General features: G+C 44.9%; 1 protein-coding gene across 1 annotated transcript in view; it reads right to left on the bottom strand.

Moving 5' to 3' along the window:
* Positions 1-825: 825 nt before the first annotated feature.
* The window catches only part of PEDS1 (plasmanylethanolamine desaturase 1), a 37,704-nt gene continuing 12,821 nt past the window's right edge, over positions 826-25,708 (bottom strand). Inside the window, exons 3-6 of the mRNA XM_083146456.1 lie at positions 8,860-8,951; positions 7,539-7,683; positions 3,583-3,795; positions 826-1,400 (exon numbers count right to left, since the gene is read on the bottom strand). Coding sequence (XP_083002582.1) covers positions 1,279-1,400; positions 3,583-3,795; positions 7,539-7,683; positions 8,860-8,951 — 572 coding nt within the window. The 3' untranslated portion in view covers positions 826-1,278. The remainder of the gene's footprint in view (positions 1,401-3,582; positions 3,796-7,538; positions 7,684-8,859; positions 8,952-25,708) is intronic.

Here is a 25,708-nt window from a genome sequence, read left to right as displayed (position 1 = left end):
TAATATAGCTATAGCAGCTATATGTAAAAATGAATTAACCTCTGAAAAGGTATTTACCAGAGCTGCTAAATGTCAGATAATGAGTGGGTGATATTTTGCCATAAATAATATAGTCCTAAAGGTAACAAATAAACAAAACTGAAGTACCATGCGCTTTGGTTAGACCACACACAAACATGTCAAGGTATCCGTCTCATCACGCCATTATCAGTGTGTTGCATATCAGAGCTTCCTATGTAGAAACCAGTGTCAGATGGCCTGGTGCTCAACAACGGATCGGATTGTGGTAGAATTGCTGGTCGGTCAGTGGGTTATATACAAACAAGCCCAGATGCCAACTTCACATTCATTACAACAGCGAACACCTTCGTACATTACTTACCTCATACACTGGCTACGTCAGGCTAGCGCATTACGCACCTAATTACACTTTTATTTAACGGACTGATGCTACTTATCAACTGCAAATTTTATTGATTTAATGCCTAGTCTAAAAATATATATATATACTGTATATTTATCAGTGAGGGAATCTCTTCTGTTCCCTCACTATGATCATTCAGGAGGTATTTAAAAATATAGTAATCTTTCAGTGACCCGGGTGTTACATGTCAGCCAGTGCTCTGATGATCAACTCCAGTACCATCAGTCTTTCGATACACATCAGTTACTATGTCAGAACCACAGCGCTGAGTGACAGAAATGCCATATTCCCACAATCTGGCTGCCAACATGAGTTCTCAGTAACATGCACCTATAGCCCTTCTCACATAGCTCATGACGTAACTGAGAAATACTTAACAAAAAAAAAAAGTTGAAAGAAACTATACTTTAGAGATTTGCATTAGGCTTTTCCAAGGGCAGCAGATTCATGTTGATACAACAAATGTCATTAACTTCACTGATGCATTTCCATAGTGCAAGATATAGTACAATCTTCCTCTTTTCTGGCTCACATGAAGGTCATGTAAGGCGCAGCAAGGTGAAAGGTCATCTTAGACATCAGCAAAAAACATACAAAAAGAAAATAAAAACAAATCCTGTCAGCTGCTGTATGAAGAGGACAAAGTCACATACCCTGCCCCTTGTCTTTCATATCATGGAGTGTGAAAGTCCTTGGATTAGAGTTTTACGGTGTTAGCACAGAATACTTTTGTGCTTATTAGTCAGTTATTTCCATTAGAGTCTTTAACATATTTGGCTAATGGCTTTAGTTATCACACTTTCTTGTTAAAAAGATTGGCAATTATTTCAGGAATGACGTGAGCTGACCGGATATTATTTCACTTTCTGAGCCCACTTTAAGTCGTCTGATCGAGGCTTTTCACCAGTTACACCATGGATGAAGTCTTCTAGGCGTCTCCAAAACCCTAGCTTCTCTAGCGGATAGTTCAACCAACCTTAAAGACAAAAAACATCAGGATATAAAAGTAGTGATCTTGTAACAGTGTCTGATCAATGTTAAAGCTAATGCCCCGTACCCACTATACAACATGCAGCACTACCGATAACATTAATGATCACTGATAAACACTAAATAATGTCATTAGTGATATTGTTCAGTGATGTCACTGGGGCCTCCGCTGAACAAGCCGTCACTGACAATATGGTCAGATTTGACTACATGTTCAGACGATAGGGGTTATCATTAACAACCGTGGGACAGCGCACAGGTTCTCAGGACCCCACACGGTACATGTTTTGAAGATTTCGGTACTTGTTTCCTAGAACGGCCACAATCGCGGGCATCGTGTACCTTAAAGTTAAGGTACACGATGGACGTGATGGACCCGATTTCCTTTGAAATCAGGTCCATTTTGCCGGCAAAGGCAAAATCGGGGGCATCGCGTCGGTCGCGTGCATTAACATGGCCCCCGACGCGATGCCCGCGATTTTGCCATAGGCTTCAATGTTATGGACTTAATCAAGTCCATCTCACATAGGAAACAATGTGAAATGGGCCAATATGACCCATTTCACATTGTATATGGGCCCGTCGTCTCCCCACGATTGACGCCAACCCGAGGCGTGGCGAGCGCTGCGAGCCCGCGAGGGGCGGCGGTGCGCGTCCTCCGATCTTTTCATACCCCTACTATCCACGTCGGCGTGCAGTTGAGAATATAAAGTGTGGCAAGCGCAGCGAGCCCGAAGCGTGGTGAGCGCAGCAAGCCCCGCGTGGGGACGCGTATACCTGTGAAGTTATACACGTCTCCTCACCACGCTTCGGGCTCGGTGGCTCCCTGCGCTCGCCACACTTTATATTCTCAACTCCACGCCGACGTGGATAGTAGGGGTATGAAAAGGTCGGAGGACGCTCACCGCCGGCGCTCGCCACGCTTCGGGTTGGCGTCAATCGTGGGGTGGCGTTGAGGGGGTAAAATTGGGGGTCTGGGGAATATTTCACATTTAATCCAATGTAAAATAGGGTCCCAGGGACCCTATTCACATTTGATTCAATGTAAAAATCGCGTTGATCTCGTCGGTCGCATCGCATGCGATTTGGTCGCATCGTGATTTTTCCGACACGACCACCCCGATGCAAATCGGGGTGGCTGTGCTAGGAAACAAGTACCAAGATTTCCTCACAGAATCAAGTGAAATAATTGGCTACAGCTGTGGATCTTTTAAAATGTGTCAGTCAGTAATGAGTGCTCCTGTCAGGTGACTTGGAAAACATGAACGGTGTGGGGTTCCTGTTTACAAACCACTGATATAGCGGATACACACTAAAGCCCCATACACACGGGGGAGATATATTGCTCAGTTTCTCCTTTTTCATCAGCAACCAGAGACGGTCGCTGATGAAAGGGAACCTCTGCCGGCGGTGCCACAGAGGTAATCAGCTGGTCGCAGGAGCAAGCTCCTGCGACCAGTGATTATAACAGGGCTGAAAACGGGAGCGTGCACCCGGCTATTTATCACTGGGGCACACTCCCATCACTGGCAATATGGTCGCCAGCGACCATATTTCAGGCAATTTCAGCCCCTATCGCCCCCGTGTGTACACAGCTTAAAGGATAAGCGCAATTATATCATTCTCATGTGTAGTTCCATGTGGATGTGCACATTTCAGAGCCAGACACCTTCATCATGTTCTCTTCGTGGTTATAGCACCAATGGGATGTCCACTAGCAACAGCAGACACATTTTAGCTCACACCACCCAGAGGTGCTGAGCTGCAATATGCAAAGAGTCAGCTGTTTGGGCCCCCAAACAGCACTATTCCAGTCATGTCCATCAGGGGTTTTGGTACTTCACTTGACTAAACCACATCTAAGTGAATTGAATAGCAATTGCAACAATAAGTGCCCATTAATTATTGTTGCTTAAAAAAAAAAAAAAAATGTAAATCACCCCATTATTGTCCATTTATGAGCTCTTACATCATATCATAAGACAATGCCGGCCCAGTAAAAAATTATGTTTAAAGTTATAATGCAGAACAACGGTGTCAGCACAATCCTGTCAACATGAAGAGGTCTGCATACAGTAACTCCCACAATACCCGTGTGTCACACCAGCCTAATTGTGGTAGCTCACTGTACTGTTACGATTGCAGTTTTGGTTTGGAGCAGTCCTCACCTGTTGTAATACAAAAATAAGTCTCATGAGGAGACACATGATGAATACGATGGTGCTTGCGTGGTAAGATGATGTGCCAGTCTTGCAGGAAGACCACCCAGGAAGGAAGACCGAAGTATGTGTGAGACCACTTGTGAATCTGGTTGGTCAGAGTCACAAACATTGCCAGTGCAAAGATGAAACACTCTGTGGCATACGTTTTGTAGATGAAATCTGTCATGGAATAAAAAACAAACAGTTACATCCTATAAACAAACTGAGGACGAAAAAAAATATACAACTGCATTTTGGTACTTCCAAATAAAGCTCTCTCGGAGAGCCATAGACGGATAATCAGCGGAGTCGGGCACTCTAAATTTAAATTTGTGACTGGTTCCTCCACCTCTATACCCCTCCCCAGAACAGTTAAGAGACTGAAAACAATAGTGGCGGTGGTGCAGCAAAAAATAAAAGAAACACAAAACAGATATACTACCCCTCAGGGGAGAATAAAAACGACAAAAATGAAAACACAAAATAAACTGCAGGAAATTAACATCAGCGTGGACATCCAGTGTCCCCTATGGAATCCAAGATGGGGATTTATCGTAAGTACCAAAATCCAGTTCTCTCTTTCATCCATAGGGGAAGTTGGAGAGACAAATATGGTGAAGATGTCCCAGAGCTACCAACAGGGGGTGGAAGAGTCCTGAAATATTGCACAGCCAAAATGTAGACTTAGCAGCCGCAAACCTATCAAAATGATCAAATCTGACAAGGTACATCACTCTGCCCATGACGTGGCATTACATAACTGCAAAGTTGACACCCCGCAGGTGAAATGAGTTGACATGGAAGAGGCAGAGAAGTTGCAGTATTAGCCTGACAGATAGCCAAACAAACCCATCAAGCCCAGGACTGTTTGGAAGCAGGACAAACCCTTATTTGCATTATAAAAAAACAGAGAGTCAGTCTTCTACAGCAAAGCAGTCCTGTCGGCATAAAATGTGAAGAGGCCTCATAACCAAGCAAAAGACCAAGAAGTCAGAGAATCTCCAGGTAAAACTGTAAGCACAAAAGGGTTGTTTCTGTGGAATGCAGAAACAACCCTGAGCAAAAAAATCAAGGAAAGTCCTGTCATGGAAAAAAAGTAGGTGGAAGCCTTAGGAAGCTCTGGAAAAAGGTATCATCTTCCAGAAGAGAAATGAGACGGTGCTGGAAAAACACTGAAAGAGCCAAGACCTGCACCTAAAGGGAACCCAAAAGCGGTCCTGCCCCAAAGCCAGCTTGAGGAAAACCAGAGGTTTTCCAAACCAAACCACACAGGATTTCCAAACCAGATAATAGTGTTTGAAAACAACTGGCCTATGAGCAGGAAGCCTGGGAAGTATCTAGAAGAGCTAGGGGCCATGATCAGAAAGCGCACGTTGGGGTAGGCCAATCTGGAGCTATGACAGTACTTCTACTTCTGTGCTACAACAGCTCAGTATTAGTGGGAAGGGCGGGAATACACACAACAGAAATGGCCACTGAGCCATGAAGGAGTCAACCATCGCCCCTGGATCAAAAATTCCAAAGTACGAGAGTAAAAGCTTTGTATAGTTGATGCCATGAGATCAATCTGAGGAAGGCACCAAAGTTCCACTAAACATTTGAAGACCTGGGAATGGAGAGCTCATTCCCCTGGATACATATTTTGTCTATTCAGATAGTCTACCTCCCAGATGTCGACTCCTGGAAAGAAGACAGACATAATAGCCAGAGTGTACCATTTTAGTCCAGTGAAGGATGGTATTCACTACTCGCAAGGCAGCCATGTTGTGTGTCCCTTATTGTCTGGACATGGCATCATCCGAATGTTCTTTTCATGTTTCTCCCTCTATTCTGTGGGAGCAAAGGCTAGCCCACTAAACACGTGCAGCAGCTGGTGAATCTAGACAGTCAAATTGTTTGGTAATTCTCAAATTAAATACTAAGAGCGCCAGGTACTGTGAACTGACTCTTACTCTAGGTAATTTATGGGACGTTCCCGCAGAAAGCAGGACTATTAACCCTATAGTATTTTCACTGGTGTGCCACATAAATTTGCGCCAATATATGTAACCAATATCTCTGAACTCTATTATAATGTAGTGTTCTAGACTGGTTACTAATACCATTCAGTTCCGGAGGAGTCCTATAATCGTATCTATTCTTTTGAGCTGACATTAGAGAAGAGAAAAGAGAGAGGGGAGATATTACACAAATATATATATATTATATATATATATATATATATATATATATATATATATATATATATATATATATATATATATATATATATATATATATATATATATATATATATATATATACACACACACATATACATATACATATATACACACACACACACACACATATATACACACACATATACATATAAATAGACAAGGCAATCTCAATGTTTTTATATATTAGGCAATATGCACTCCAACCCTACCAGCCACCACAGTGTCGAAAACCCTGGGGCTGGAGGGAACCAGCAGCCACTGTTAAATTACTGAGTATTATTTGGTGTTATTTTAGAAGCATTCCTCCCTTACTACGTATGAACGCTTCCTCCAGCTGGAGCGGGGGATGCGTGCTGCACATTTTCACTCCCATTGCAGTGTAAAACTGGAAGCTCTGGCCCCTTCTGCATGGCAAATGGGAAATGGCACTGGAGCGCCCAACCAAATTGCACCATGTAGCACCATGTGATCCGTACTGTGCTCGGGAGTGCTGTAGGTAGAGAGTGACAGCACTGTGTAGTGTCACTGAACCCCCCTGCCCCCTTGTCAAATGGTTTCAACAAGGTACTCTGGAGCTCCGCTAACCGGGAATCAGGTGTACTCCCTGCCAGATCTTGGGCCATGCTGCAGGGGCTCCATATGTGCTGCTGTATGCGAGTTTCCCCAGGGATGGATTCCCATGCAGCAGGGTCCTTCCCCTGGCAGCTCCCACGTTGCAGGATTGACAGGGGCTGTTGGTGTTCGCTATAAAAAGATTAAATTAAAGAGATTAAAAATTACTCTGGAACTCCAGATTAGTCCGGCTCTCAGGCACATTTCTAAAACCTAAAATCTAAATCTGAGGATGGGCATAGAGGCAGAGGAACCAGTCATACACATTTAAATTTAAAGTACCCGGCTTCACTGATAACCGCTCTATAACCCACCGTATATGGCGTCCCCTGTGGATGAAAGAGAAAATGATTTATATTATGTTCACTTCCCATGAACACTGATGAATAGATCCAGGATGTATGAACAGCAGCTAGCAAGTCTTCACAAAGCCGCTTGAATGTAAATACTGCAACACACATCCCAATACACGCATGTGAATTATTCCATAAGGGACATGCTTTCCACTGACACCTTAGCAAACAAAACTACTGTATTACATTTACAGACATCTACAGTAAGAATCCATAGAAAACACTATACTAAATTTGAAATTACTTATTGGAGAGATCCGATAAACGAAATCTACTATAAAAGACAGATTAGCAGACGTGGTTTCCCATATTAGATTCTCCTCAGCCAAGAACAACTCATTACAAAAGTATTCATCCCCGGCCCCAACTAATTTCCTTTTGCACTGGTCTTTTCAGTTCAAAACTCAGGCCACTGACTAAAGCCAGACAATGAAACAACCAGAACACGGCACGGAGGAGCGCAACTAAAAATGGATGTCTGGTTCCAGTGAGCTTAGATATGGATTGGCAATGGTTTTACGCAACTTGCCATCAACCAGATTACTACATTCTAATCAATCCCAAGAGCATCCAAATGTCTCAGATCTTATTAAACAAGATCAAACGGTGTTTGAGAGGTAAGTTATGTAGCCCACACCAAGACCATTAACGCCTCCAATCAAATATTCTTAATTCTTTGGCTTTATGTCAAGTAAAGCTTACCCACATTATTCGTGTGATTAAATAATGACTTTACCTGGAGAAAGGAAGAGGAATTTATACGCCATACACGCCAGAGGAACAATCGTCACCATGCAGTTATCGCCATTAGTTTCTATAAAATCATGTCTCGTAATTGCTGTAGGATCAATATGATGCTCCCGAAAAGGTCTGATAAAGGCCTAGAACAGAGAAAAGGAAAAATATTTAAAATAACCCCCCCCAAAAAAGCCACAAAGGTACTAAATTGGAAAACAAAACAATATTTAAATAGGACATCCCCTGACTTTTATGCAGAAGTTCAGAAGTTAAAACAATGTTAGATAAAGTCTGGAGAAACCCTTAGAGGCCACGGTTTCCCTTAAGAATCCTCTTCATAAATCATTGCTTGTTGCGCATAATCCAATGCTTTATTTCCTTTTTCTTTTTTGTTCTATTTTCTTTTCTTATTGTTTTGGTTGTATTACAATTTGAAACCTTACAATAAAAATGATTGCATTTAAAAAAAAAAAAAAATCCTCCTCAAACCCCTAAAGGTACATACACGCGGATAAATTTGGCAAAAGATCTGGGCGTTCACGACCGATTGAACGACCAATCGCTCAAATCGTTCTGTGTGTACCCGACGGTTGTTGGTAGAGGTCGCTGATCTTTCCTGCATGCAGAAAGATCAGCGACCAATCATTAATGATGTGTACCAATAGTTTCATGTTTATGCATGATGAACGATTTGGTAAAGCTTATTGACTGGCTCCCTCTCCCTCCAACATTGTTAAAGATCAATCATTCACGTGTAATGGTTTGCTGAATCGTTCTTCATTTGTCACCAAATCGTTTGTGCAGGAGGTTCAGAGGAAATCGTTAACGAGATTGAATCGTTAGCCAAATCTATCCGTGTGTACGCACCTTAACCCTCATATAGAAATCCCTCTCTAACTTCACTGCTGCCTACATCTTCAACCTCATTTCCCTTCATATGCCCTCTCCAGTCGGCCAGTGGTGCCTCTCCTCACCCCTGGTTACTGCAAAACTGAAAACACACCTGTTCATCAAAGCATACCCTTCTGCATAACTTATTACCGATGCCGCTCTCCGTAACAGGAACTCCTTTGCTTCCCTACATCTCAGCTGTATCTTGTACTGAGAATTGTGCTGCCAATTGTCACCTGTGCTCGGTTTTAGTTTTCAGTTAGTTATCTTTAGTTCTGTGCACCATGTATTTTTTCAAATGTGTGCAATATTTACGGCGCTGCCAATCACTTGGGGCTCCTAAATACACAATTATAATAATAGTAACCTATCTTGCTAAGTTAAATCACATCACAGTGTTTCACACATTTCTACAAGAGAGAGCTTACTTTTCCAACAATAGGCAACTCCACGGAGCCCCAGGTGTCCGCTCCCCAGTGCACTAACCCAGAGGCAAAGTCAGCTGTTACGACCCCTGCAACTGAAGAATAGACACAGAATTAGGAACCAGACTTTGTATACAGAAATGGCTGATTAGAGTATATAGCTGTCAGTTTATCCATACATCCTGCTCTTAGCAGGAAAGAATAACCACACAAAAAATCCTGGATACAATTAAAGAAGGGTAGCAAGTTTGTCATGTGTCTTTATATCAAGACAAATCATCAGAAAACTAGCTCAAGAGCAAGGTTCATGAAAAACCGACCAATTATTATACAAAGGATATAGATAAAAAAAAAAAAAAAAATACCCAGCCTTATGGAGATGCATAGACCTCAAAAATACAATATGACAATGCTCGGGATTCCTTTTGAGGGTTTCCAGATGGCTGGCAGACAATCGGCGGTATTCAATGAGGCTGATTCGCCAGGTTTTTATGGCGATTTTGTGCTGTAAGGCGAATTTCTGACTAAAACGGTGAATCACCCTATTCAATGACCAGATGGCGAATACATTTCAAGGTTTTTTCCACCATGATTCACCGAGTAGCAATCGCTATCTTTTTATGGTGAAGTGGAAGGTGAACTTTTAAAATAAAGTATTTTGTTTTTTACAATTGGTGTAAAAAAATCTGGAATTTTATTCTGGAGGAGGGGTATGCTATTTTTATTCATGTGCTGTAAGCACATGAATATATTTAATAAAAAAAAAAATAGGAATTTAATACCTACCGGTAATTCCTTTTCACGTAGTCCTTATGGGATACTGGGAATGGTCTTAAGACATTGGGTATTAGAGGGTATCCGCAGGAGACAGGCACATCTATATAACTTTGAAGCTGGGTGTACTGGCTCCTCCCCTCTGATTCCCCACCCAGGAACCAGTTAATGGAAAAACTGTGCCCGAAGGAGAATGAACATATGAGAGGAATAACTTATATGTCACCTATGTAAACATAAGTGTGAATTGTGTGGTGAGATTCATGCCAGCACACCCGCACTCATAAAAATAATAAACAACTATAATACCACTAACTAGGTGGATTTTCTTTAACAAAGGTCACTGAACTAGACCTTATAACCAGAAGACAATAAAATGAACTTCTGAACTTTAATAAGCAGAAATAAAACTGCAGCCAGACCCCCGCACAGGGCGGGCGCCCAGTATCCCATAAGGACTACGTGAAAAGGAATTACCGGTAGGTATTAAATTCCTATTTTCACTAACGTCCTATGGGATACTGGGAATGGTTTTAAGACATTGGGGATGTCCCAAAGCTTCCAGAAAGGGAGGGTACGTGCGGAGACTGCTGCAGTACTGCCTGCCCAAACTGGGTATCCTCTTTGGCCAAGGCATCAAACTTGTAAAATTTTACAAAGGTGTGTTGCCCCGACCATGTAGCAGCTCTACAGAGTTGCAGAGCTGACACACCCCGAGCAGCCGCCCAGGATGCGCCCACCGATCTGGTGGAATGAGCCTTTAAAAAACAGAAGGTGTTGGCAGGCCTGCCGTCACATAGGCTTGTTGGATTGTAGTCCTAATCCATCTAGCAATGGATTGCTTAGATGCAGGGTGTCCCTTCTTTTGTGCGTCATACAGGATGAATAGACAATCTGTCTTCCTGATTCTTGAAGTCCTCTGGACATAAACACGCAAGACACGCACCACATCCAGGGATACCGGAATATCCGGTGAACTAGACGCAGACGGGACTACAATTGGCTGATTAAGGTGAAAGGAAGAAATCACCTTAGGGAGAAATCGCGGGTTTGTTCTCAACTCCGCTCTGTCTGAGTGAAAAATTAGATAGGGACTCTTACAGGAGAGGGCTCCCAATTCAGACACTCTCCTAGCCGAGGCTAGGGCCAAAAGGACCACCGCCTTCCAGGTAATATACCGCAATTCTATCGACTCCAAAGGTTCAAACCAGGAGGATTGAAGGAAGTTTAGGACGACGTCCAAACTCCAAGGAGGTGTAGGAGGTACAATGGGAGGCTGGATGTGAAGCACTCCCTGAAGAAATGTCTGTACTTCCGGGATGACAGCCAATTTTCTTTGGAAGAATATGGACAAGGCCGAAATCTGGACTTTTAATGAGCCCAGACGGAGACCCAAATCCAATCCCGCTTGTAAGAAGCACAATAACCTGTTCAGGTTAAACTTTGCTGGGGGAACCTTCTGCTCCTCACACCAACCCACGTACTTTCTCCAGATCTTGTAGTAGTGGGTGTTTGTTACCAGCTTTCTGGCCTGAATCATCGTGGTGATAACTGATGAGTGCAGACCTTTCTGAGCTAAGATTTGCCGCTCAGCCTCCATGCCGACAAACGTAGCCGCCCTAAATCTTGGAAGAGGCAAGGGCCCTGTGTGAGTAGATCTCTCCTTAGAGGCAGGGGCCAAGGATCTTCGATCAGCAGGCTCTGTAGATCCGCGAACCAAGCCCTTCTTGGCCAGTCCGGAGCCACCAGAATGGCTTCCACTCCCTGACTTCGAACCCTTTTTAGTACCCTTGTCAGCAGTGGTATGGGTGGAAACAGGTACACCAAGGGAAACACCCATGGAATTGTCAGGGCGTCTGTCGCCACTGCGCAGGGATCCCTGGTCCTTGTGCAATACTTGGGGACCTTGTGGTTTAACCGGGATGCCATCAGATCTATCGATGGCTGGCCCCAACGGTCCACAATTGCTGCAAACACCTGTGAATTCAGGCTCCATTCCCCGGGGTGGAGGACGTGACGGCTCAGAAAGTCCGCCTCCCAATTGTCCACACCCGGGATAAAGATGGCCGACAAAGCCACCACGTACATTTCCGCCCAAGCCAGGATCTTGGAAGCTTCTTTCATGCAAGTCCTGCTTCTCGTGCCTCCCTGGCGATTTATGTAGGCCACAGTTGTGGCGTTGTCGGACTGTATCTGGAGCGCCCGACCTTGGAGGAGATCCTGGGCCTGTAACACTGCATAGTATACAGCTCTCAGCTCCAGGATATTGATGTGGAGTCTCGCTTCCCACCGAGTCCACTGACCTTGAAAGGTTCTGTCCATGGTCACAGCACCCCATCCCAGCAGACTCGCATCCGTCGTGAGTCGCACCCAATCCTGGATGCCAAATCTCCGACCTGCAAGCAGGTTCGACTCCTGAGTCCACCATAGAAGGGACTGTCGGGACTGATGCGACAGAGAAATCCTCTTGTACATCAGGAGATGGGAGCCCGACCATATTGACAACAGATCCAGCTGGAACACCCTGGTGTGAAAGCGTCCGAACTGAATGGCCTCAAAGGTGGCCACCATCCTGCCCAATAACTGGATGCATAGGTGAACCGACACCTGAGGTTTTGCCAAAATCACCATCACCAGGGATTGTATGGCTTCCATCTTCTCCCGAGGGAGGGAAATCCTTTTCAACTCTGTGTCCAGGAACATTCCCAGAAAGAGGATACGACGCGACGGCGTCAGAGAGGACTTGGGGATATTTAGGATCCACCCATGCTCGGATAAAACCTGTCTGGTTCTTGTTATATCCTGCAGCAGGACCTGTTCCGACCTTGCTTTGATCAGCAAGTCATCCAGGTAGGGGATAATGTTGACACCCGACCTCCTGAGCAGTATCATCATTTCTGCCATCACCTTTGTGAACACACGCGGTGCTGACGACAGGCCGAATGGCAGCGCTCTGAATTGAAAGTGCAGATCTTTCAACGCAAACCTCAGGAAAGCCTGATGTGGACCCCAAATTGGTATGTGGAGATAGGCGTCCTTCACATCCAACGATGCTAAGAACTCTCCCTCCTCCAGGCTTGCTATTACTGCCCTGAGGGACTCCATCTTGAATTTGTGAACCCTTAAAAAGGGGTTTAGTGACTTTAAATTTAAAATGGGGCGTACCAAGCCGTCCGGCTTCGGCACGAGGAACAGGTTGGAGTAGTAACCCCTTCCTTGTTCCTCCAATGGGACAGATGTGATAACCCGTGACGTCAGTAGGCGTTGTATTGCCTGTTGCAGGTTCACCGGCCCTGGGGAGGCCTTTCGAATTCCAACCTGTAGCCGTTGGTAATAAGATCTCTCACCCAGGAATCCAGGTGAGAGACTGACCACACTTGGCTGAAAGCTGACAGGCGACCCCCCACCTCGCAAGTGACTCCAGGGTCGGAACCCGAGTCATGCTGCAGGCTTAGAGGCGGAGGCATTAGCGGCACGATCCTGAGATCCTGTGTTGGCGGGCTTTCTGAACCTACCACGACCCCCTCTGGCGGCCGAGCTGGAGCCTCTTGCCCTCTGCCTTGGCCTGGAAGGCCGAAAGGACTGAAAAGCCTGAAAGGACTGGGACGTATGCCCCTGAAAGGGACGTTTAGCGTGAGTGGAAGCCGTCGGCAGAAAAGTCGACTTGCCGGCTGTAGCCTTGGATATAAGGTCGTCAAGTTCACTAAAACAACTTTTCTCCCTTAAAAGGCAAATTTTCCACACTACGTTTGGACTCTGGATCAGCTACCCATTGTCTCAACCAGAGGGCCCTGCGACCCGAAACCGCCATTGCGGAAGAGTGAGCATTTATAGCTCCAAGCTCCTTTTGAGTGTCACATAGGATCTTTGCAGTATCCTGGATATGGCGAAGTCTAGGAACGGGGAGAACCACCTTTTTGGACAGTCTGGACACTGATGCATCCACAACCGGAGGCTCTTCCCACACCCCTCTAGTGACGGGATCAAAGGGAATGTTGGAAACGCTTTTCAGGTTGTTTCCAAGCCTCCTTAAACGTCTCATCAAGGTCAACTTGTTCAGGATAAACAATTTGCTGTTTCCTTTGGGACCCAAAAAACGGGTCACCTTCCTGCATGTCTGCTAAGGGAAGGTCTAAAACTTCTCTTATTGCTATAATAAGAGGTTCCGGGCCCCTGAGGGATGATTGTGAATCAGGGATCAGAGCCCCGTCGTCCACGTTATCAACCGTGTCGTCACCCGCCTGCAGATCATCATCTGAATCAGGCAACATGGCGGTCGCAGCACGCTTCCGTGACTGGCCCGTGGTGGGATTCATATTATCCACCCGTGCGGCTAAAACTGATAAGTCCTGCTGCACCTGTTTGGTCTGCACTGTATTTGCAGCCAATTGAGTTGACACTGCCTGCAGCATGGTTTTAATGCCTGCAGCCCACTCAGGCTCTTGCGAGTCTGATTGAGGAGTACCACTGATCTGGGGTGAAACCCCTGTTTGGGTGGACATGCACTCTTCACAGGTAATCTGTGAGGTGGACTTAGGCACAAACTTGCTGCTGCAAATGAGACAGGTGAATTTCCTCACCATGTTGAAGGAATAAATAACCTTTTTCCACAAACACACCACAATCACAATGAAATAAATACATACATACACATATATATATATATATATAATCAATGTGCAGTGTATAGCAGCTATATATGTGTGAGCTCTATCACTGGAAGTGTGTAGCTTAACAAGCCCGTGGGGGAGTGCTCAGATTACACTGAGGAGACCAGCACACCCTGTACTCCTATTTAGGAGTTGGTAACACGCATAAACACAGAACAGTGTGATCAATTAAGCGATTTTAGCGCTAAATACACTTGCTGTTTTCTGCAGATTTCCTCTGTCCAACACCTCACCGCTGAGGAGTGATCTGGAGACAGTAATGGCGCCCAGGGAGAAGCAGGAAGTAGTGTATGCGCGCTCAGAGCTCTGGCCTCGCTCCGCTGAAGCCCCGCCCCCTGTGATGGCGCAGGGGCTTCACTGATCTTTATACTGGCGCTGGCTGTCAGTTTTAATGGCGCCCTTACACTGAACAGCGTTTTGTGGTGGGATCTGCCCTGGTAGCCCAGGGACTGTCACCCGCAGCCAGTCTGTGACGGGGGGTCTGCGCAGCCCCTGTGCAGGGTACTGCGTCTGCCGTCGCCGCCATCTTGCCGCACGATGAGCCGGGGTACCCCACTGTGGGGACCCCGGTTTCTACTCACCACAGACGTCTTCGGACTGTGTCAGGAGTGTGCGGCATGCTGGGGGTGAGTATCACTGCAGCGCAATGCCCGTGAGTACAAACACCCACTCAGGACAGTGGTCCTGCAGCAGGGACAGCTCGGTACCTTAAGAGGCCTGCAGCTGAACCCTCCTCAACTGACTACCTCGAAGCAGGGATACTGTGGAGTCCAACACAGTAGCCCCAAAATAATAAAAGAAAATAAACTGAAGACAAACTCTCTGGAGCTCCAGCCGTGTGCATCCTCTCCTGAGGGCACATTTTTCTAAACTGGTTCCTGGGTGGGGAATCAGAGGGGAGGAGCCAGTACACCCAGCTTCAAAGTTATAGATGTGCCTGTCTCCTGCGGATACCCTCTAATACCCAATGTCTTAAGACCATTCACAGTATTCTATAGGACGTTAGTGAAATATATATATATATTTTTTTTTACACAGACCAGCCAGCAGGGGGCCAGAGCCGAGCCGCTCATTACATATTCATATGTTCACTTCACCCGATCATTACATATGCATGATCGGGTGTAGTGAATATACCCGGTCCCCTGCTGGCATCCCCGGGGGGCAGCCTGTGCTGCCTGGCTCCCGGGGAGCCCACCTCTCCCCCACAAATGTTCTGGGGCAGGCAGGGAGACTTCCATCTCCCTGCCTGCCACCGTCCTCAGGCTCCCTGCGGCGTCCGCCGCAGGAGCTCAAATTCGCCGGTCAGGGGCAGCGAGCTCCTGACTCGTTGAATACCGGAGCCGGCGAGGCTCCGGAACGCAGCGAGCAGTGGCGAATGTCCAGCGAATCCTAAACAGGATTCGCTGCACGTCGCCAGTATTCACATTGAATACTGCCCAATGTCTAGATCAATGTGCACAAGGTTGACACATGAAAGGGTTTTTCACTATTTTTTCTTTTGGACTTGTTTGCTCTTTATCATCTACGTGGACTCTGAATGGAAACCGTATCACACAGTGTGTAGAACGACTTCGTTATCATTCGAACACACTGTTGGGTAGATTTACCATCATGCCCCTAACTGTCTTTATGAAGCTACTCTCGAAAAACGGGTGAAGCGGCCCCGCAGTCCGTCCGAATTTATTATTACTTAAGTATTTGTTCTGCGCATGCTATTTGTTCTGCGCATGCGCCGGTTTCCCTGACAAGTGCTGTGTCACCGGAGCATGCGCAGTTTTCCATGGTCAGCGCCGCTTGCTAGTCTCCGGCATCTTCTAATTCAAACTGCGCATGCGCCGGGTAATGCATGCGCAGTTTTAATTTGAAGACGCCGAACACAGGAGACCTGCAGCGCCAGATCATTCTGGCGCTATCTACATGAGAGAAAAGAGGAGCGCGCGGCCACCAGGGAGCATAATAAATAAGGTATGAGGCAGGTGCCCACCTCCCCCTAACGTATGTGCGCTATGCTGCATGCCCCACATTGCCGCATACTAAACACCAGCATCGCGGGTGTCATAGATCAGGGGAAGCGCTATCCCCTGCCAATACGCACGGGGAAAGTGCATATTCCCGATCGATGTTTAATAAATCTACCCTTGAATGAGATGATGGATAATATAGTGTACTGTATTGTTATTGTGCATCTTGAAAATATTCATAGTGTTTCACTTTTTTCCACATTTTGTTATGTTACAGCCTTATTCGAAAATGGAATAAGTAAAAATAAATAAAATAAGAATAACTAACATTTTTCCCTCAAAATTCTACACACACTACACCGTAATGATAATGTAAAATACTGAAAAATAAGAAAAAAAAAAAAAAAAAAAAAAACCACATGTACATAATTTGATCAATACTTTGTTGATGCACCTTTGGCAGCAATTACAGCCTAAAGTCTTTTTGAATATGAGAATTATGTTTCTGATGGTCTGAGTTCTTGGTTGTGTTTTGCAAACTCCAGGCGGGATGCAATGTGCTTTTTACTAAGGCGTGGCTTCCGTCTGGCCACTCTACCATACAGGCATGATTGCTGGATTGCTGCAGAGATGGTTGTCATTCTGGAAGGTTTGCCTCTCTCCATAGAGGAATGCTGTAGCTCCGACAGGAGTGACCCTCGGGTGGTTAGTCATCTCCATGACTAGGGCCCTTCTCCCATGATCGCTCAGCTCTAGGAAGATACCTGGTGGTTCCAAACTTCTTCCATTGCTGATGAAGCAAGCAACTGTGCTCATTGTGACCTTCAAAGCAGCAGATATTTTTCTGTAGCCTTCCACATATTTGTGCCTTGAGACAATCCTCTCTCCGAGGTCTAGAGACAATTCCTTTGACATCATGCTTGGTTTGTGCGCTGACATGCACTGTCAAGTGTGGGACCTTATATAGACCGGTGTGTGCCTTTCCAAATCATGTCCAATCAACTGAAGTTACCACAGGTGGACTCCAATTAAGCTGTGGGAACATCTCAAGCATGATCAGTGGAAACAGGATGCACCGAAGCCCAATTTTGAGCTTAATGACAAAGGCTGTGAATGCCCATGTGATTTTTTAAAATATATATTTTTCTAAATTTGAAAAAAAATCTTCAAAAAAGAATCCCCAAACCCCTTTTTTCACATGGTCAGATATAATCTATTGTACTTTATTCCATTTTGGAAAAAGGCTGTAAATGCTTTCTTGATTCAATGTAGTTAGCCTTTATCATACAGGGGGGTATTCAATTAAGTATTCAACTGTTAAAAAACCCGGCATGGAATTGAATACCCCCCACAGTGTGTATGGGTCTTAAGACTCAATTCCGAAAGCACCAGAACCTTCTAATATACTGTAGAAAAAAAAAATAAGATCTAAGGCTGACACCATCATCTGCTGCTATGCTAGAGGCACACATAAATAGATTGGCTGTGCTTAGTAACATGCAAGGTGAACATTAGTGTATTTATGGCTTTATTGCACTTCTTCACTCTGAGGTAATCACCCTTTATTATTTACCACTGTAAACAGTATTATCAGCTGGCTCCCTAGTTTATCTCGATGACTTTCACTGCTTGCTGATTGAGTAATAGTCAGGCAGATAAAACAGACGGATAGACATTAGACCCAGAGATGGAAAATATGCAGCGTCCTCTATTTTATCCATTGCTAATACACTTTTCCTCTTACTGCAGCCAGAACGGGCCTCGGTTTCAGTCATCCCATACACCAGCCAGCATTAATAAAATGGACAAAAAAATAAATAAAATAGGAGAGAGACTGGAGGCCTAGCAGCTAATCCAGTCCAGTCTGGAGCAGCGAGTCCTCATCACAATGAAAAAGGAAGGAGAACGTGGATTTATAATGTATCAGAGGTGATTTTATAGAGGCGGCAGTGAAGAGGAAATATTACTATACAGGATCAATTCATATTTAACCCACATACAATAAAAATAATAAAATAGCTGTTGTTGTGGGAGATGCATATTAAACAATGCTATATAAAAGTATGACCTTACAGAGCAGAAAACAGAACCAGTACATGGTGGTCCAAACAACAGTTAATCCATATTTATGAAGTTATGGACACTCCAGCTGTTGTTGAACTACACCTACTAGCATGCCCTGCATCAGTTTCACGATTTGACCATGTTCAGGCTGATGCAGGGCATGCTTGGATGTGTAGTTCAGCAACAGCTGGAGTGTCAAGGTTAACCACCACTGTACTAGTATGACCATGCAAAGCCTATTTCTAGAAATACCAAATTCTGTAATCTTGCATTTAGTCGACAGTCACACAGACTCGTCATTAATTACCGTACATGCAGTACAGCTGCCTGCTTACCCAGCCGCACTAATGAGATCCACTCATTGTCTTCCTCCATCACACTGCTCAAACACAGCCACACCATCTATACTTACTAATGTACTTCCCCTGATAAGTGTGTGGATATATCTATCTTTATCTATATTGTAACTAATCCGTACACTGTGCTTCATTATAACACGCACACACAGGAGAGAAGATAAAACCTCCCGTGTGTACCGTGCACTGTGGCTTTTACATGTGAACATCTGTGACCTGATTATCTGCGCTCTGATACTGATGGAGTTTGGCATTTTGTTTATTTAAAACCCTCATACAAATGAATGTGTTTAGTTTTGCCTCTAGGTAAACATGGCTATCTGTAACCACCAAAGCACAAGCCAATCTAAATAGGAAACATTAGATTTATAGCCAGGGGTTACACAAGCTCATTAAGAACCGCAAAGATTTCATAACACGATATATCATACAGCAAGGTGGAAAGGCTCGAGCCAAGCAGTAAAGGGAAAGTTTTTGAACGGTTATTAATCTTTGATTGCTTAATCAGCACCTTCTAAAACTGGACTTTTTCCTTATAAAAAGGAAAAAAAAAAAAAAAAAGGAAGGAAAGATGTCTGCAACGGTCGACAAGTGTAAAGATCAGTGATTTTCAACTTTTTTACCTTGCGGCACACTAAATAAGATAAGATTTTTTAAATTGCCAAGGCACATCATGAAATCTCCCAGGGCAAAACACATTGGCCCCCACAGGAAAAAAAAAAAAAAATAAATAAACCTATTGGCCCCCATATAAAAAAAAGCAATCACACTGGTCCCCACAGGTAACAAAAATAAAATACATTGGCCCTTTACATGAAAAGAAGAGACCAGTAAATAACAGTTGTACTGGTTGTGGCTGTAAACTGGTTTGGGCATCTCTAGATCTGGGGGCACACTTGATAACAGCTCAAGGCACACTAGTGTGCCATGGCACAGTGGTTGAAAAACACTGGTATAGACAGTAAATAGGTCAACACCAAAACATGTGAAAAGGCCAACATGCATTTTTCACAATTTTTTTACTTTATGTCTATCTAGACCAGGGATGGGGAACTTCAGGCACAGGGGCCGTATGCGGCCCCTGTAGCTGGTCTGAGTGGCCCGCCCACCCTCCCGGCAGCTTTGCCGGAAGTCAAGTACAGGGGAATTTTCGCGAGAGGTCGGTAGTTCTCGCGAGATTCCTCTTAATCAACAGCAGCCAGAGACTGTCAGTCCTATTCAGCAACAGCCGCCGGAGCGTGGGACGGCTGCAGCAGGACAATTTGTAACAGAAATTTTTTACATATGGCCCCCGAAGGATTTTTTTTCCCCATACAAATGGCCCTTGGCACAAAAAAGGTTCCCCACCCCTGATCTAGACACTGCAGACCTTTTAATCCGGAACGGTCTGCACCACAACATTAATACACAACAATCATGGGATATTAGTCATTACTAATAAATACTTAAGTGAATTCTTACAGGAAAAACACAGATAACATCCACTGTGCGGTGTGGTCAAATGCAGGAAACGTTGGCGTATAATTAAGGAAATGAGACAGGGCCGATGCACACAAAGCAGATGCCTGTGGCAGGGTATGGCTGTGTGTGTGTCTTGCTGCAGGAGCTTAGGGAAAGTTGGCGACACGGAGTAGTCAAATAGAAAGAACTTAACGCAGCATACATACTAATCCCTGAATGAGTGGGTAACAAACTAATGAGGGAGCTCGTATTTGTACTGTGTGTCATGCTCTCATTTCTATGCTACTGTATATGAATCATTCTTAATCTAATTCTAGATAACCAAACAGGCAATACCAATCCCTATGTGGTGAAAATAAAGCCTTACAATATTCACTGGTTTCATGGACAAAACTCCAAGACATCTTTAGAATGCAAGTTTAGCTTTTTGCCCTTAAATGATTGAGGCAAATATTACTTCTATAAAAAGGAAAAAGGAAAAAGGGAAAAAAAATGCTTTAAAGTGCTCCCAATTAAGTGTGGAGGACTTGTAACTGCCACCAGTGTGACAGACATATATTGGAATCGAAATTTACAATTAATTGTAGTGTCGGGATTGAGAGATCGCAAAAAACAAACAAAAAAAAAGTCAAATGTTTTCTAGGTAATAAGCCATCAAACCAATAATATTTTTGCCCATTATCAGAGCTACCCTGCCAGCTCATCATAGAGATGTGTTAATGTTTGATTAAGTCCCATCAGGGACTCTTGTTGTCAGCCAATTAATTCACTCTGACTACAAATGGTTCTGAGAGTTAAAAAGTAGCAGCTGCCGCCTTTTCCACACACAACACTACAAACTATTCAGTCTCTGGGCACACAGCTAGATGCGGACATGCTACAGATCACACTGCAGCTAAATCACGTAGCCAAAACAATGCAGAATTGAACTAGTTAGTGCCATTACCTACATCGTCAGCCAGGGAAGGAGAGCCTCTATTTTGAGGGACAGAGGTTTCCCTCAAATGTTAAGGCCCGTACACAGTGGGCGGAGGGTGCCCCATGTCGAGTAAGGTGCGTAAGTGCAGATCGCTCAGCACATATGCGATGTGTGCTAACCAGTGTTCTCTGGTGGGAACACTGGCAATCTGTCTAGATTTATACAGCAAGATCAATTCAGGTGATGGTGATGCGCGGGACGGTGTATCGCCGTCGCTGAGGATATTCAACACAGGGCAGTGTGTGTGTCAGATTGCTTAGAAATAGCTCTGAAATCGCCATGTGTGCATGAGCCTTAAGACTCCTATCGTAATTCTTTTCAGGTGCCTTGGCTTTCTAAGAATTGCCCATTTGAGATGAGGTAGGTAAAAACACACACACACACACACACACACATATATATATATATACACATATATACATACACACACACACACACACAACTGTAAAGGCTGGCCTTACACTTACGCGACTTCTGAGAGGAGGTCACAAGTGATCCCCCTTGAGCCTCCCACAGGACTGCATGCGATATAGTGTAAGCAGTCCTTTTGCTAATTATATATTGCATGCAATCATAGCCCAAGCTTGGCTGGTGACGCAACACAATTCACCTGCAATCCTCAGCTCTGATGAGATTAGCGCCCACATCAGACCTGATGTTAACCACATGTGATTTGGACAATTTTCATCCGATTTATCATCATTGCACTTGTATGAAAAGTGACCAAATCGCATGTGAAATTGCCCTAGTGCAGGGGCACCTTGACAGATCTACACTGTGGGTCAGAGCAGATACATTGGGTGTACAATACATGTAATGTAGCGGAGTCAATGTAAGATGTGCTACTTTTAAAACGCGCGGAATACCTGCTTGCTACACTTCTGTGCTTGTGTTACAGCACTTACTACATTAACTTTTAGGAATAGAAAAAGGAAATCTGCCATTTAATAGTTTCAGGTCATATCTACAGGAGTGCTGTCTGTCAACAACCACCGTATATAATTAATACTACAATTTTCTGGAACTTCTGGCTTATGTACTATGCGGTGTGTGTTTTGACTAGGAGTATCTTAGATCTGCTGTCTTTGTGTTGCAATTCTTACATTGTTGCATTGGACATTGGTGACAGTTTATGTAGCAATAAATGTGAAGAGGAAAGAGGTCGTATAGGTTGGGCGCACACAGACTGTCATTAAACTTCACCTTCTCTCAACATAAGAAATGAGACAAAGGATATTTCTATGAAATTTATTTTAAAAAGTCAAGTTTTAATGATTGCCCAACCTATACAACCTCTTTCCTCTTCACATTTTTTGCTACACAAACTTTCAGCAAGGAAATGTCCAAAGCAACAATGTAAGAATTGCAACACAAAGACAGCAGATATAAGATACTCATAGTCAAAACACACACACACACACACACACACACACACACACAACGCATAGTACAGAAGCCACAAGTTCCAGAAAATTGTAGTATTAATTATTAACAAACTACATGACTCCTTGGCACAGTATGTATTACAAGTAAAAGAATGGCCAACTGTTCACGGACAATACTATGCAGCAAGAGGTAGGTCTGTTGTGCAAGTGTTAAGGCTTCCCTTGGAAGTACAGCAGATTAACTCACCCACATTCATCACTGGAACGATACAAGCAATGCTGGTGGGACAACGCAATTGCTTGCTATGCAGAGGGGAGTGTACCTGTAATTATACACTTGTGCCCAGGATAGCGCTGGTGTACGTGCAAACTAATAACAGCTGTAGACCAGGTAGGTCGATAGGTGTGATGCAAAGTGAGTTCTAAAACTCTGCAGACAAATGAGAAATTTGCATTCCTTCTGTGTAAACAATGCAATATAAATGGCTGCTTTTTTTTAGCAAATGGACAAAACCATGTTGCACTGCAGGTGGGGCAAATGTAACACATGCATGTTATTTTGTTTCTGTGAGGGTAAATACTGGCTGCTTTGTTATTTGTACTGCAATTTATATTCACCTTTGAACGCATCCTACCCACGTGTAACACTCTCTGCACGTTATACCTGCCCCACCTGCAGGGCAACATGATTTTGTCCATTTGCTAAAAAAGCAGCTTTGCGATCAGGTCACAATTCGGCACTATATGCATAGGCAAACACAGGGTTATGGTATAAATCATCTACAGTGTCTAGGTCTACAATCATATGGTGGACAGGGTCCAAAGGTCGACATGGAAAAAGGCAGACATGATTTTTTAAAATGTTTTTAGGGTGTCTAAGTGTGCGTGTCTGATCGCCATGCTTCGGGCTCGGTGCCTTGCTGCGCTTGGCACACTATTTTATTCTCTCTTCACGCCCTAGTGGATGGTAGGGTATGAAATACTGCCTGTCGGCACATGTCGGCTGAAAATATAGGAAAAAAAATGCATGTCAACCTTTTCCATGTCGACCCTTTGGCCCCGTTGACCTTTTGACTGTCTACCATATGACTGTCTATTATGAGTCAGTCTATTATCAGTCCGGATACCCCTCTCTTGACAAGTGGCTCAAATTATGACACCAATAGCAACAGTATATAAAATGATTACTATAGCTTCTGGTTACCTAATGAGGTTTATGGGACAGAGGAGCTGCTGCACATGCCCAGTGGTAGCAGCTTCTGCAAAGGTTCAAGGCGTTTGGAAGCTTCCTATATTATTTTGAGTTGCTCCACTACATTAAAAGCACCAGATTTGAGTGTCTTGTCTCTCCCCCGCCCTTTTTGTGCATGAAACAAGGTGTGTCCTATCTCGGGCACTGATTTTGTCTTGTACAAATTTAGTGCCAGTTACATTTGTCCCCAGTAGTGCTTTTAGCAAAAACAGAAATAAATACATTCTGGAAACAATGGTTTTCGGAATAATTTGGATAGTGGATATCTGGAAAATTACATAATTTTGAGTAGTATTACGACACTACTATGTATGGACAGGTCATTTATTGTATCACATTTTAGAGCACATCACACTCTTACATACATATATGTGGTACCCCAGAACTGGCGATACCCCTCTTACCCCTTTCTCCTTGTTTCCCTTTTGTTTGCCCATTAACGATATGGTGGGCTCAAGTGTGCTCGTGGAGTTGCCAAGCAACCCCGCAGCTGGATTTCATGACGAATTCATTGGAACACTTTGATTGGTGGTTGAGCAGGGCGCCATTATGGAGGGGCGGCACTGCTTGTTAGGCAGAATAGCTTGTATCAAGTGCCCATGATGAAAAAGAGAAGCGCCCAGTAAGGAGTAAACAGAGGGTGCCCAGGTGTGCTGAGAGGATTCAGTATTAAATCCCGGCGGTCGGAATCCCGGCGTTCAAAATCCCGACCGCCGAAATCCCGACCGCCGAAATCCCGAAAGTGTCGGGATTTTGAACGCCGGGATCCTGACCGCCGGGATTTACACTGCATCCCTGCTGAGAGAAGTTACGCGACAGCCGGGTCCTGGGTTACACTGACCAAAAAGGAGAGAAGGTGCTGCTGAAGTCCTAAGTGGAAGAGCGGGGTGTGTTTTGCAGTGAGCGGTGGCCGGAGTGAGACACCAGCCAGCCCTGACGGGAGAAGCACAGGACGGTGTGCAGAAGGACTCCGGCGGTGATTGACAGCAGCACCGAGGAGAGGCTCCGGCTGTGTGGAGTGCGGAGTGACAGAGGAGGGCTGCGCCGAGATCCCCAGCGTCTGTGCCCCACCGAGAGGACTGTACCGCGCCGGTGGTGAGTGACAGGAGAGCAGGAGCCTGTAGTGTGATGTGGCAGCCACAGGCGGAGCTCAGTGAACGGGGACAGACGCGCCAGGACCCCCCCAGCGTAGCCGGCAGAGGGAGCCTGAAGCCCGGGTGTCCGCTGCAGGCAGGGAGCACATCTGACGGCAGCGTTGCCTGCCAAAGAGACACGGAGAGGGAGGAATAGGCTAATGCACAGCGGCACCTTGCACAGTGTACCCCCTGCAGTGGCAAGACTCCCATCGGTGCAACCCTGTAAAAGCAGCCACAGGTACAGCAGATCCAAGGGCCCAGCAGATCCAAGGGCCCAGCAGAGGCTTCCAGTAGTGTACCTCAGGTATCTTGCAAATTGCCTTTATCACATTACACTCACTCCAGAGTCAGCATCCCATTTAGCCTCAGTGTACTCAGTGGCCCACCGCCCTTATCCCTTCCTATTTAGGAATTGCTTTAACAGACTCCACGTGGTTTGCCCCCGTATCAGGCCCACAGCCATTTGCCCAGTTCAGGACAGCTAGCCTATCCAAACAGGCCCCTCAACCCAGGGTACTAAACAGGCCTTTTGCCTGCAGAGCCACAGGAACTCTCACACGGCCCACCCAGCCAGTGCTTTACTGGGACCAATCAGACTGTACAGGCCTGAGCCGGTTTCTTCAGTGTGTTATTGCTACACCGCACCTGGCGGTATATTTGGTGCACCTAGGCCAAAGGTACCTAACTTTATGGGTAAAACTGCGCAGTTCAAGGGAAATTAGCACATTGTTGTATTTCAAACTGTGAGTTGCCATATTTGTGTGCTCATATTGTCATTTTACGATGGTTTTGCAGCATATTGTGCAAATTG

This window comes from Crinia signifera, chromosome 6 (assembly GCF_055691185.1).
Source record: "Crinia signifera chromosome 6, ASM5569118v1, whole genome shotgun sequence".
In the NCBI taxonomy this organism is placed as follows: domain Eukaryota; kingdom Metazoa; phylum Chordata; class Amphibia; order Anura; family Myobatrachidae; genus Crinia; species Crinia signifera.
This window is presented reverse-complemented; position numbering and strand designations above follow the sequence as displayed.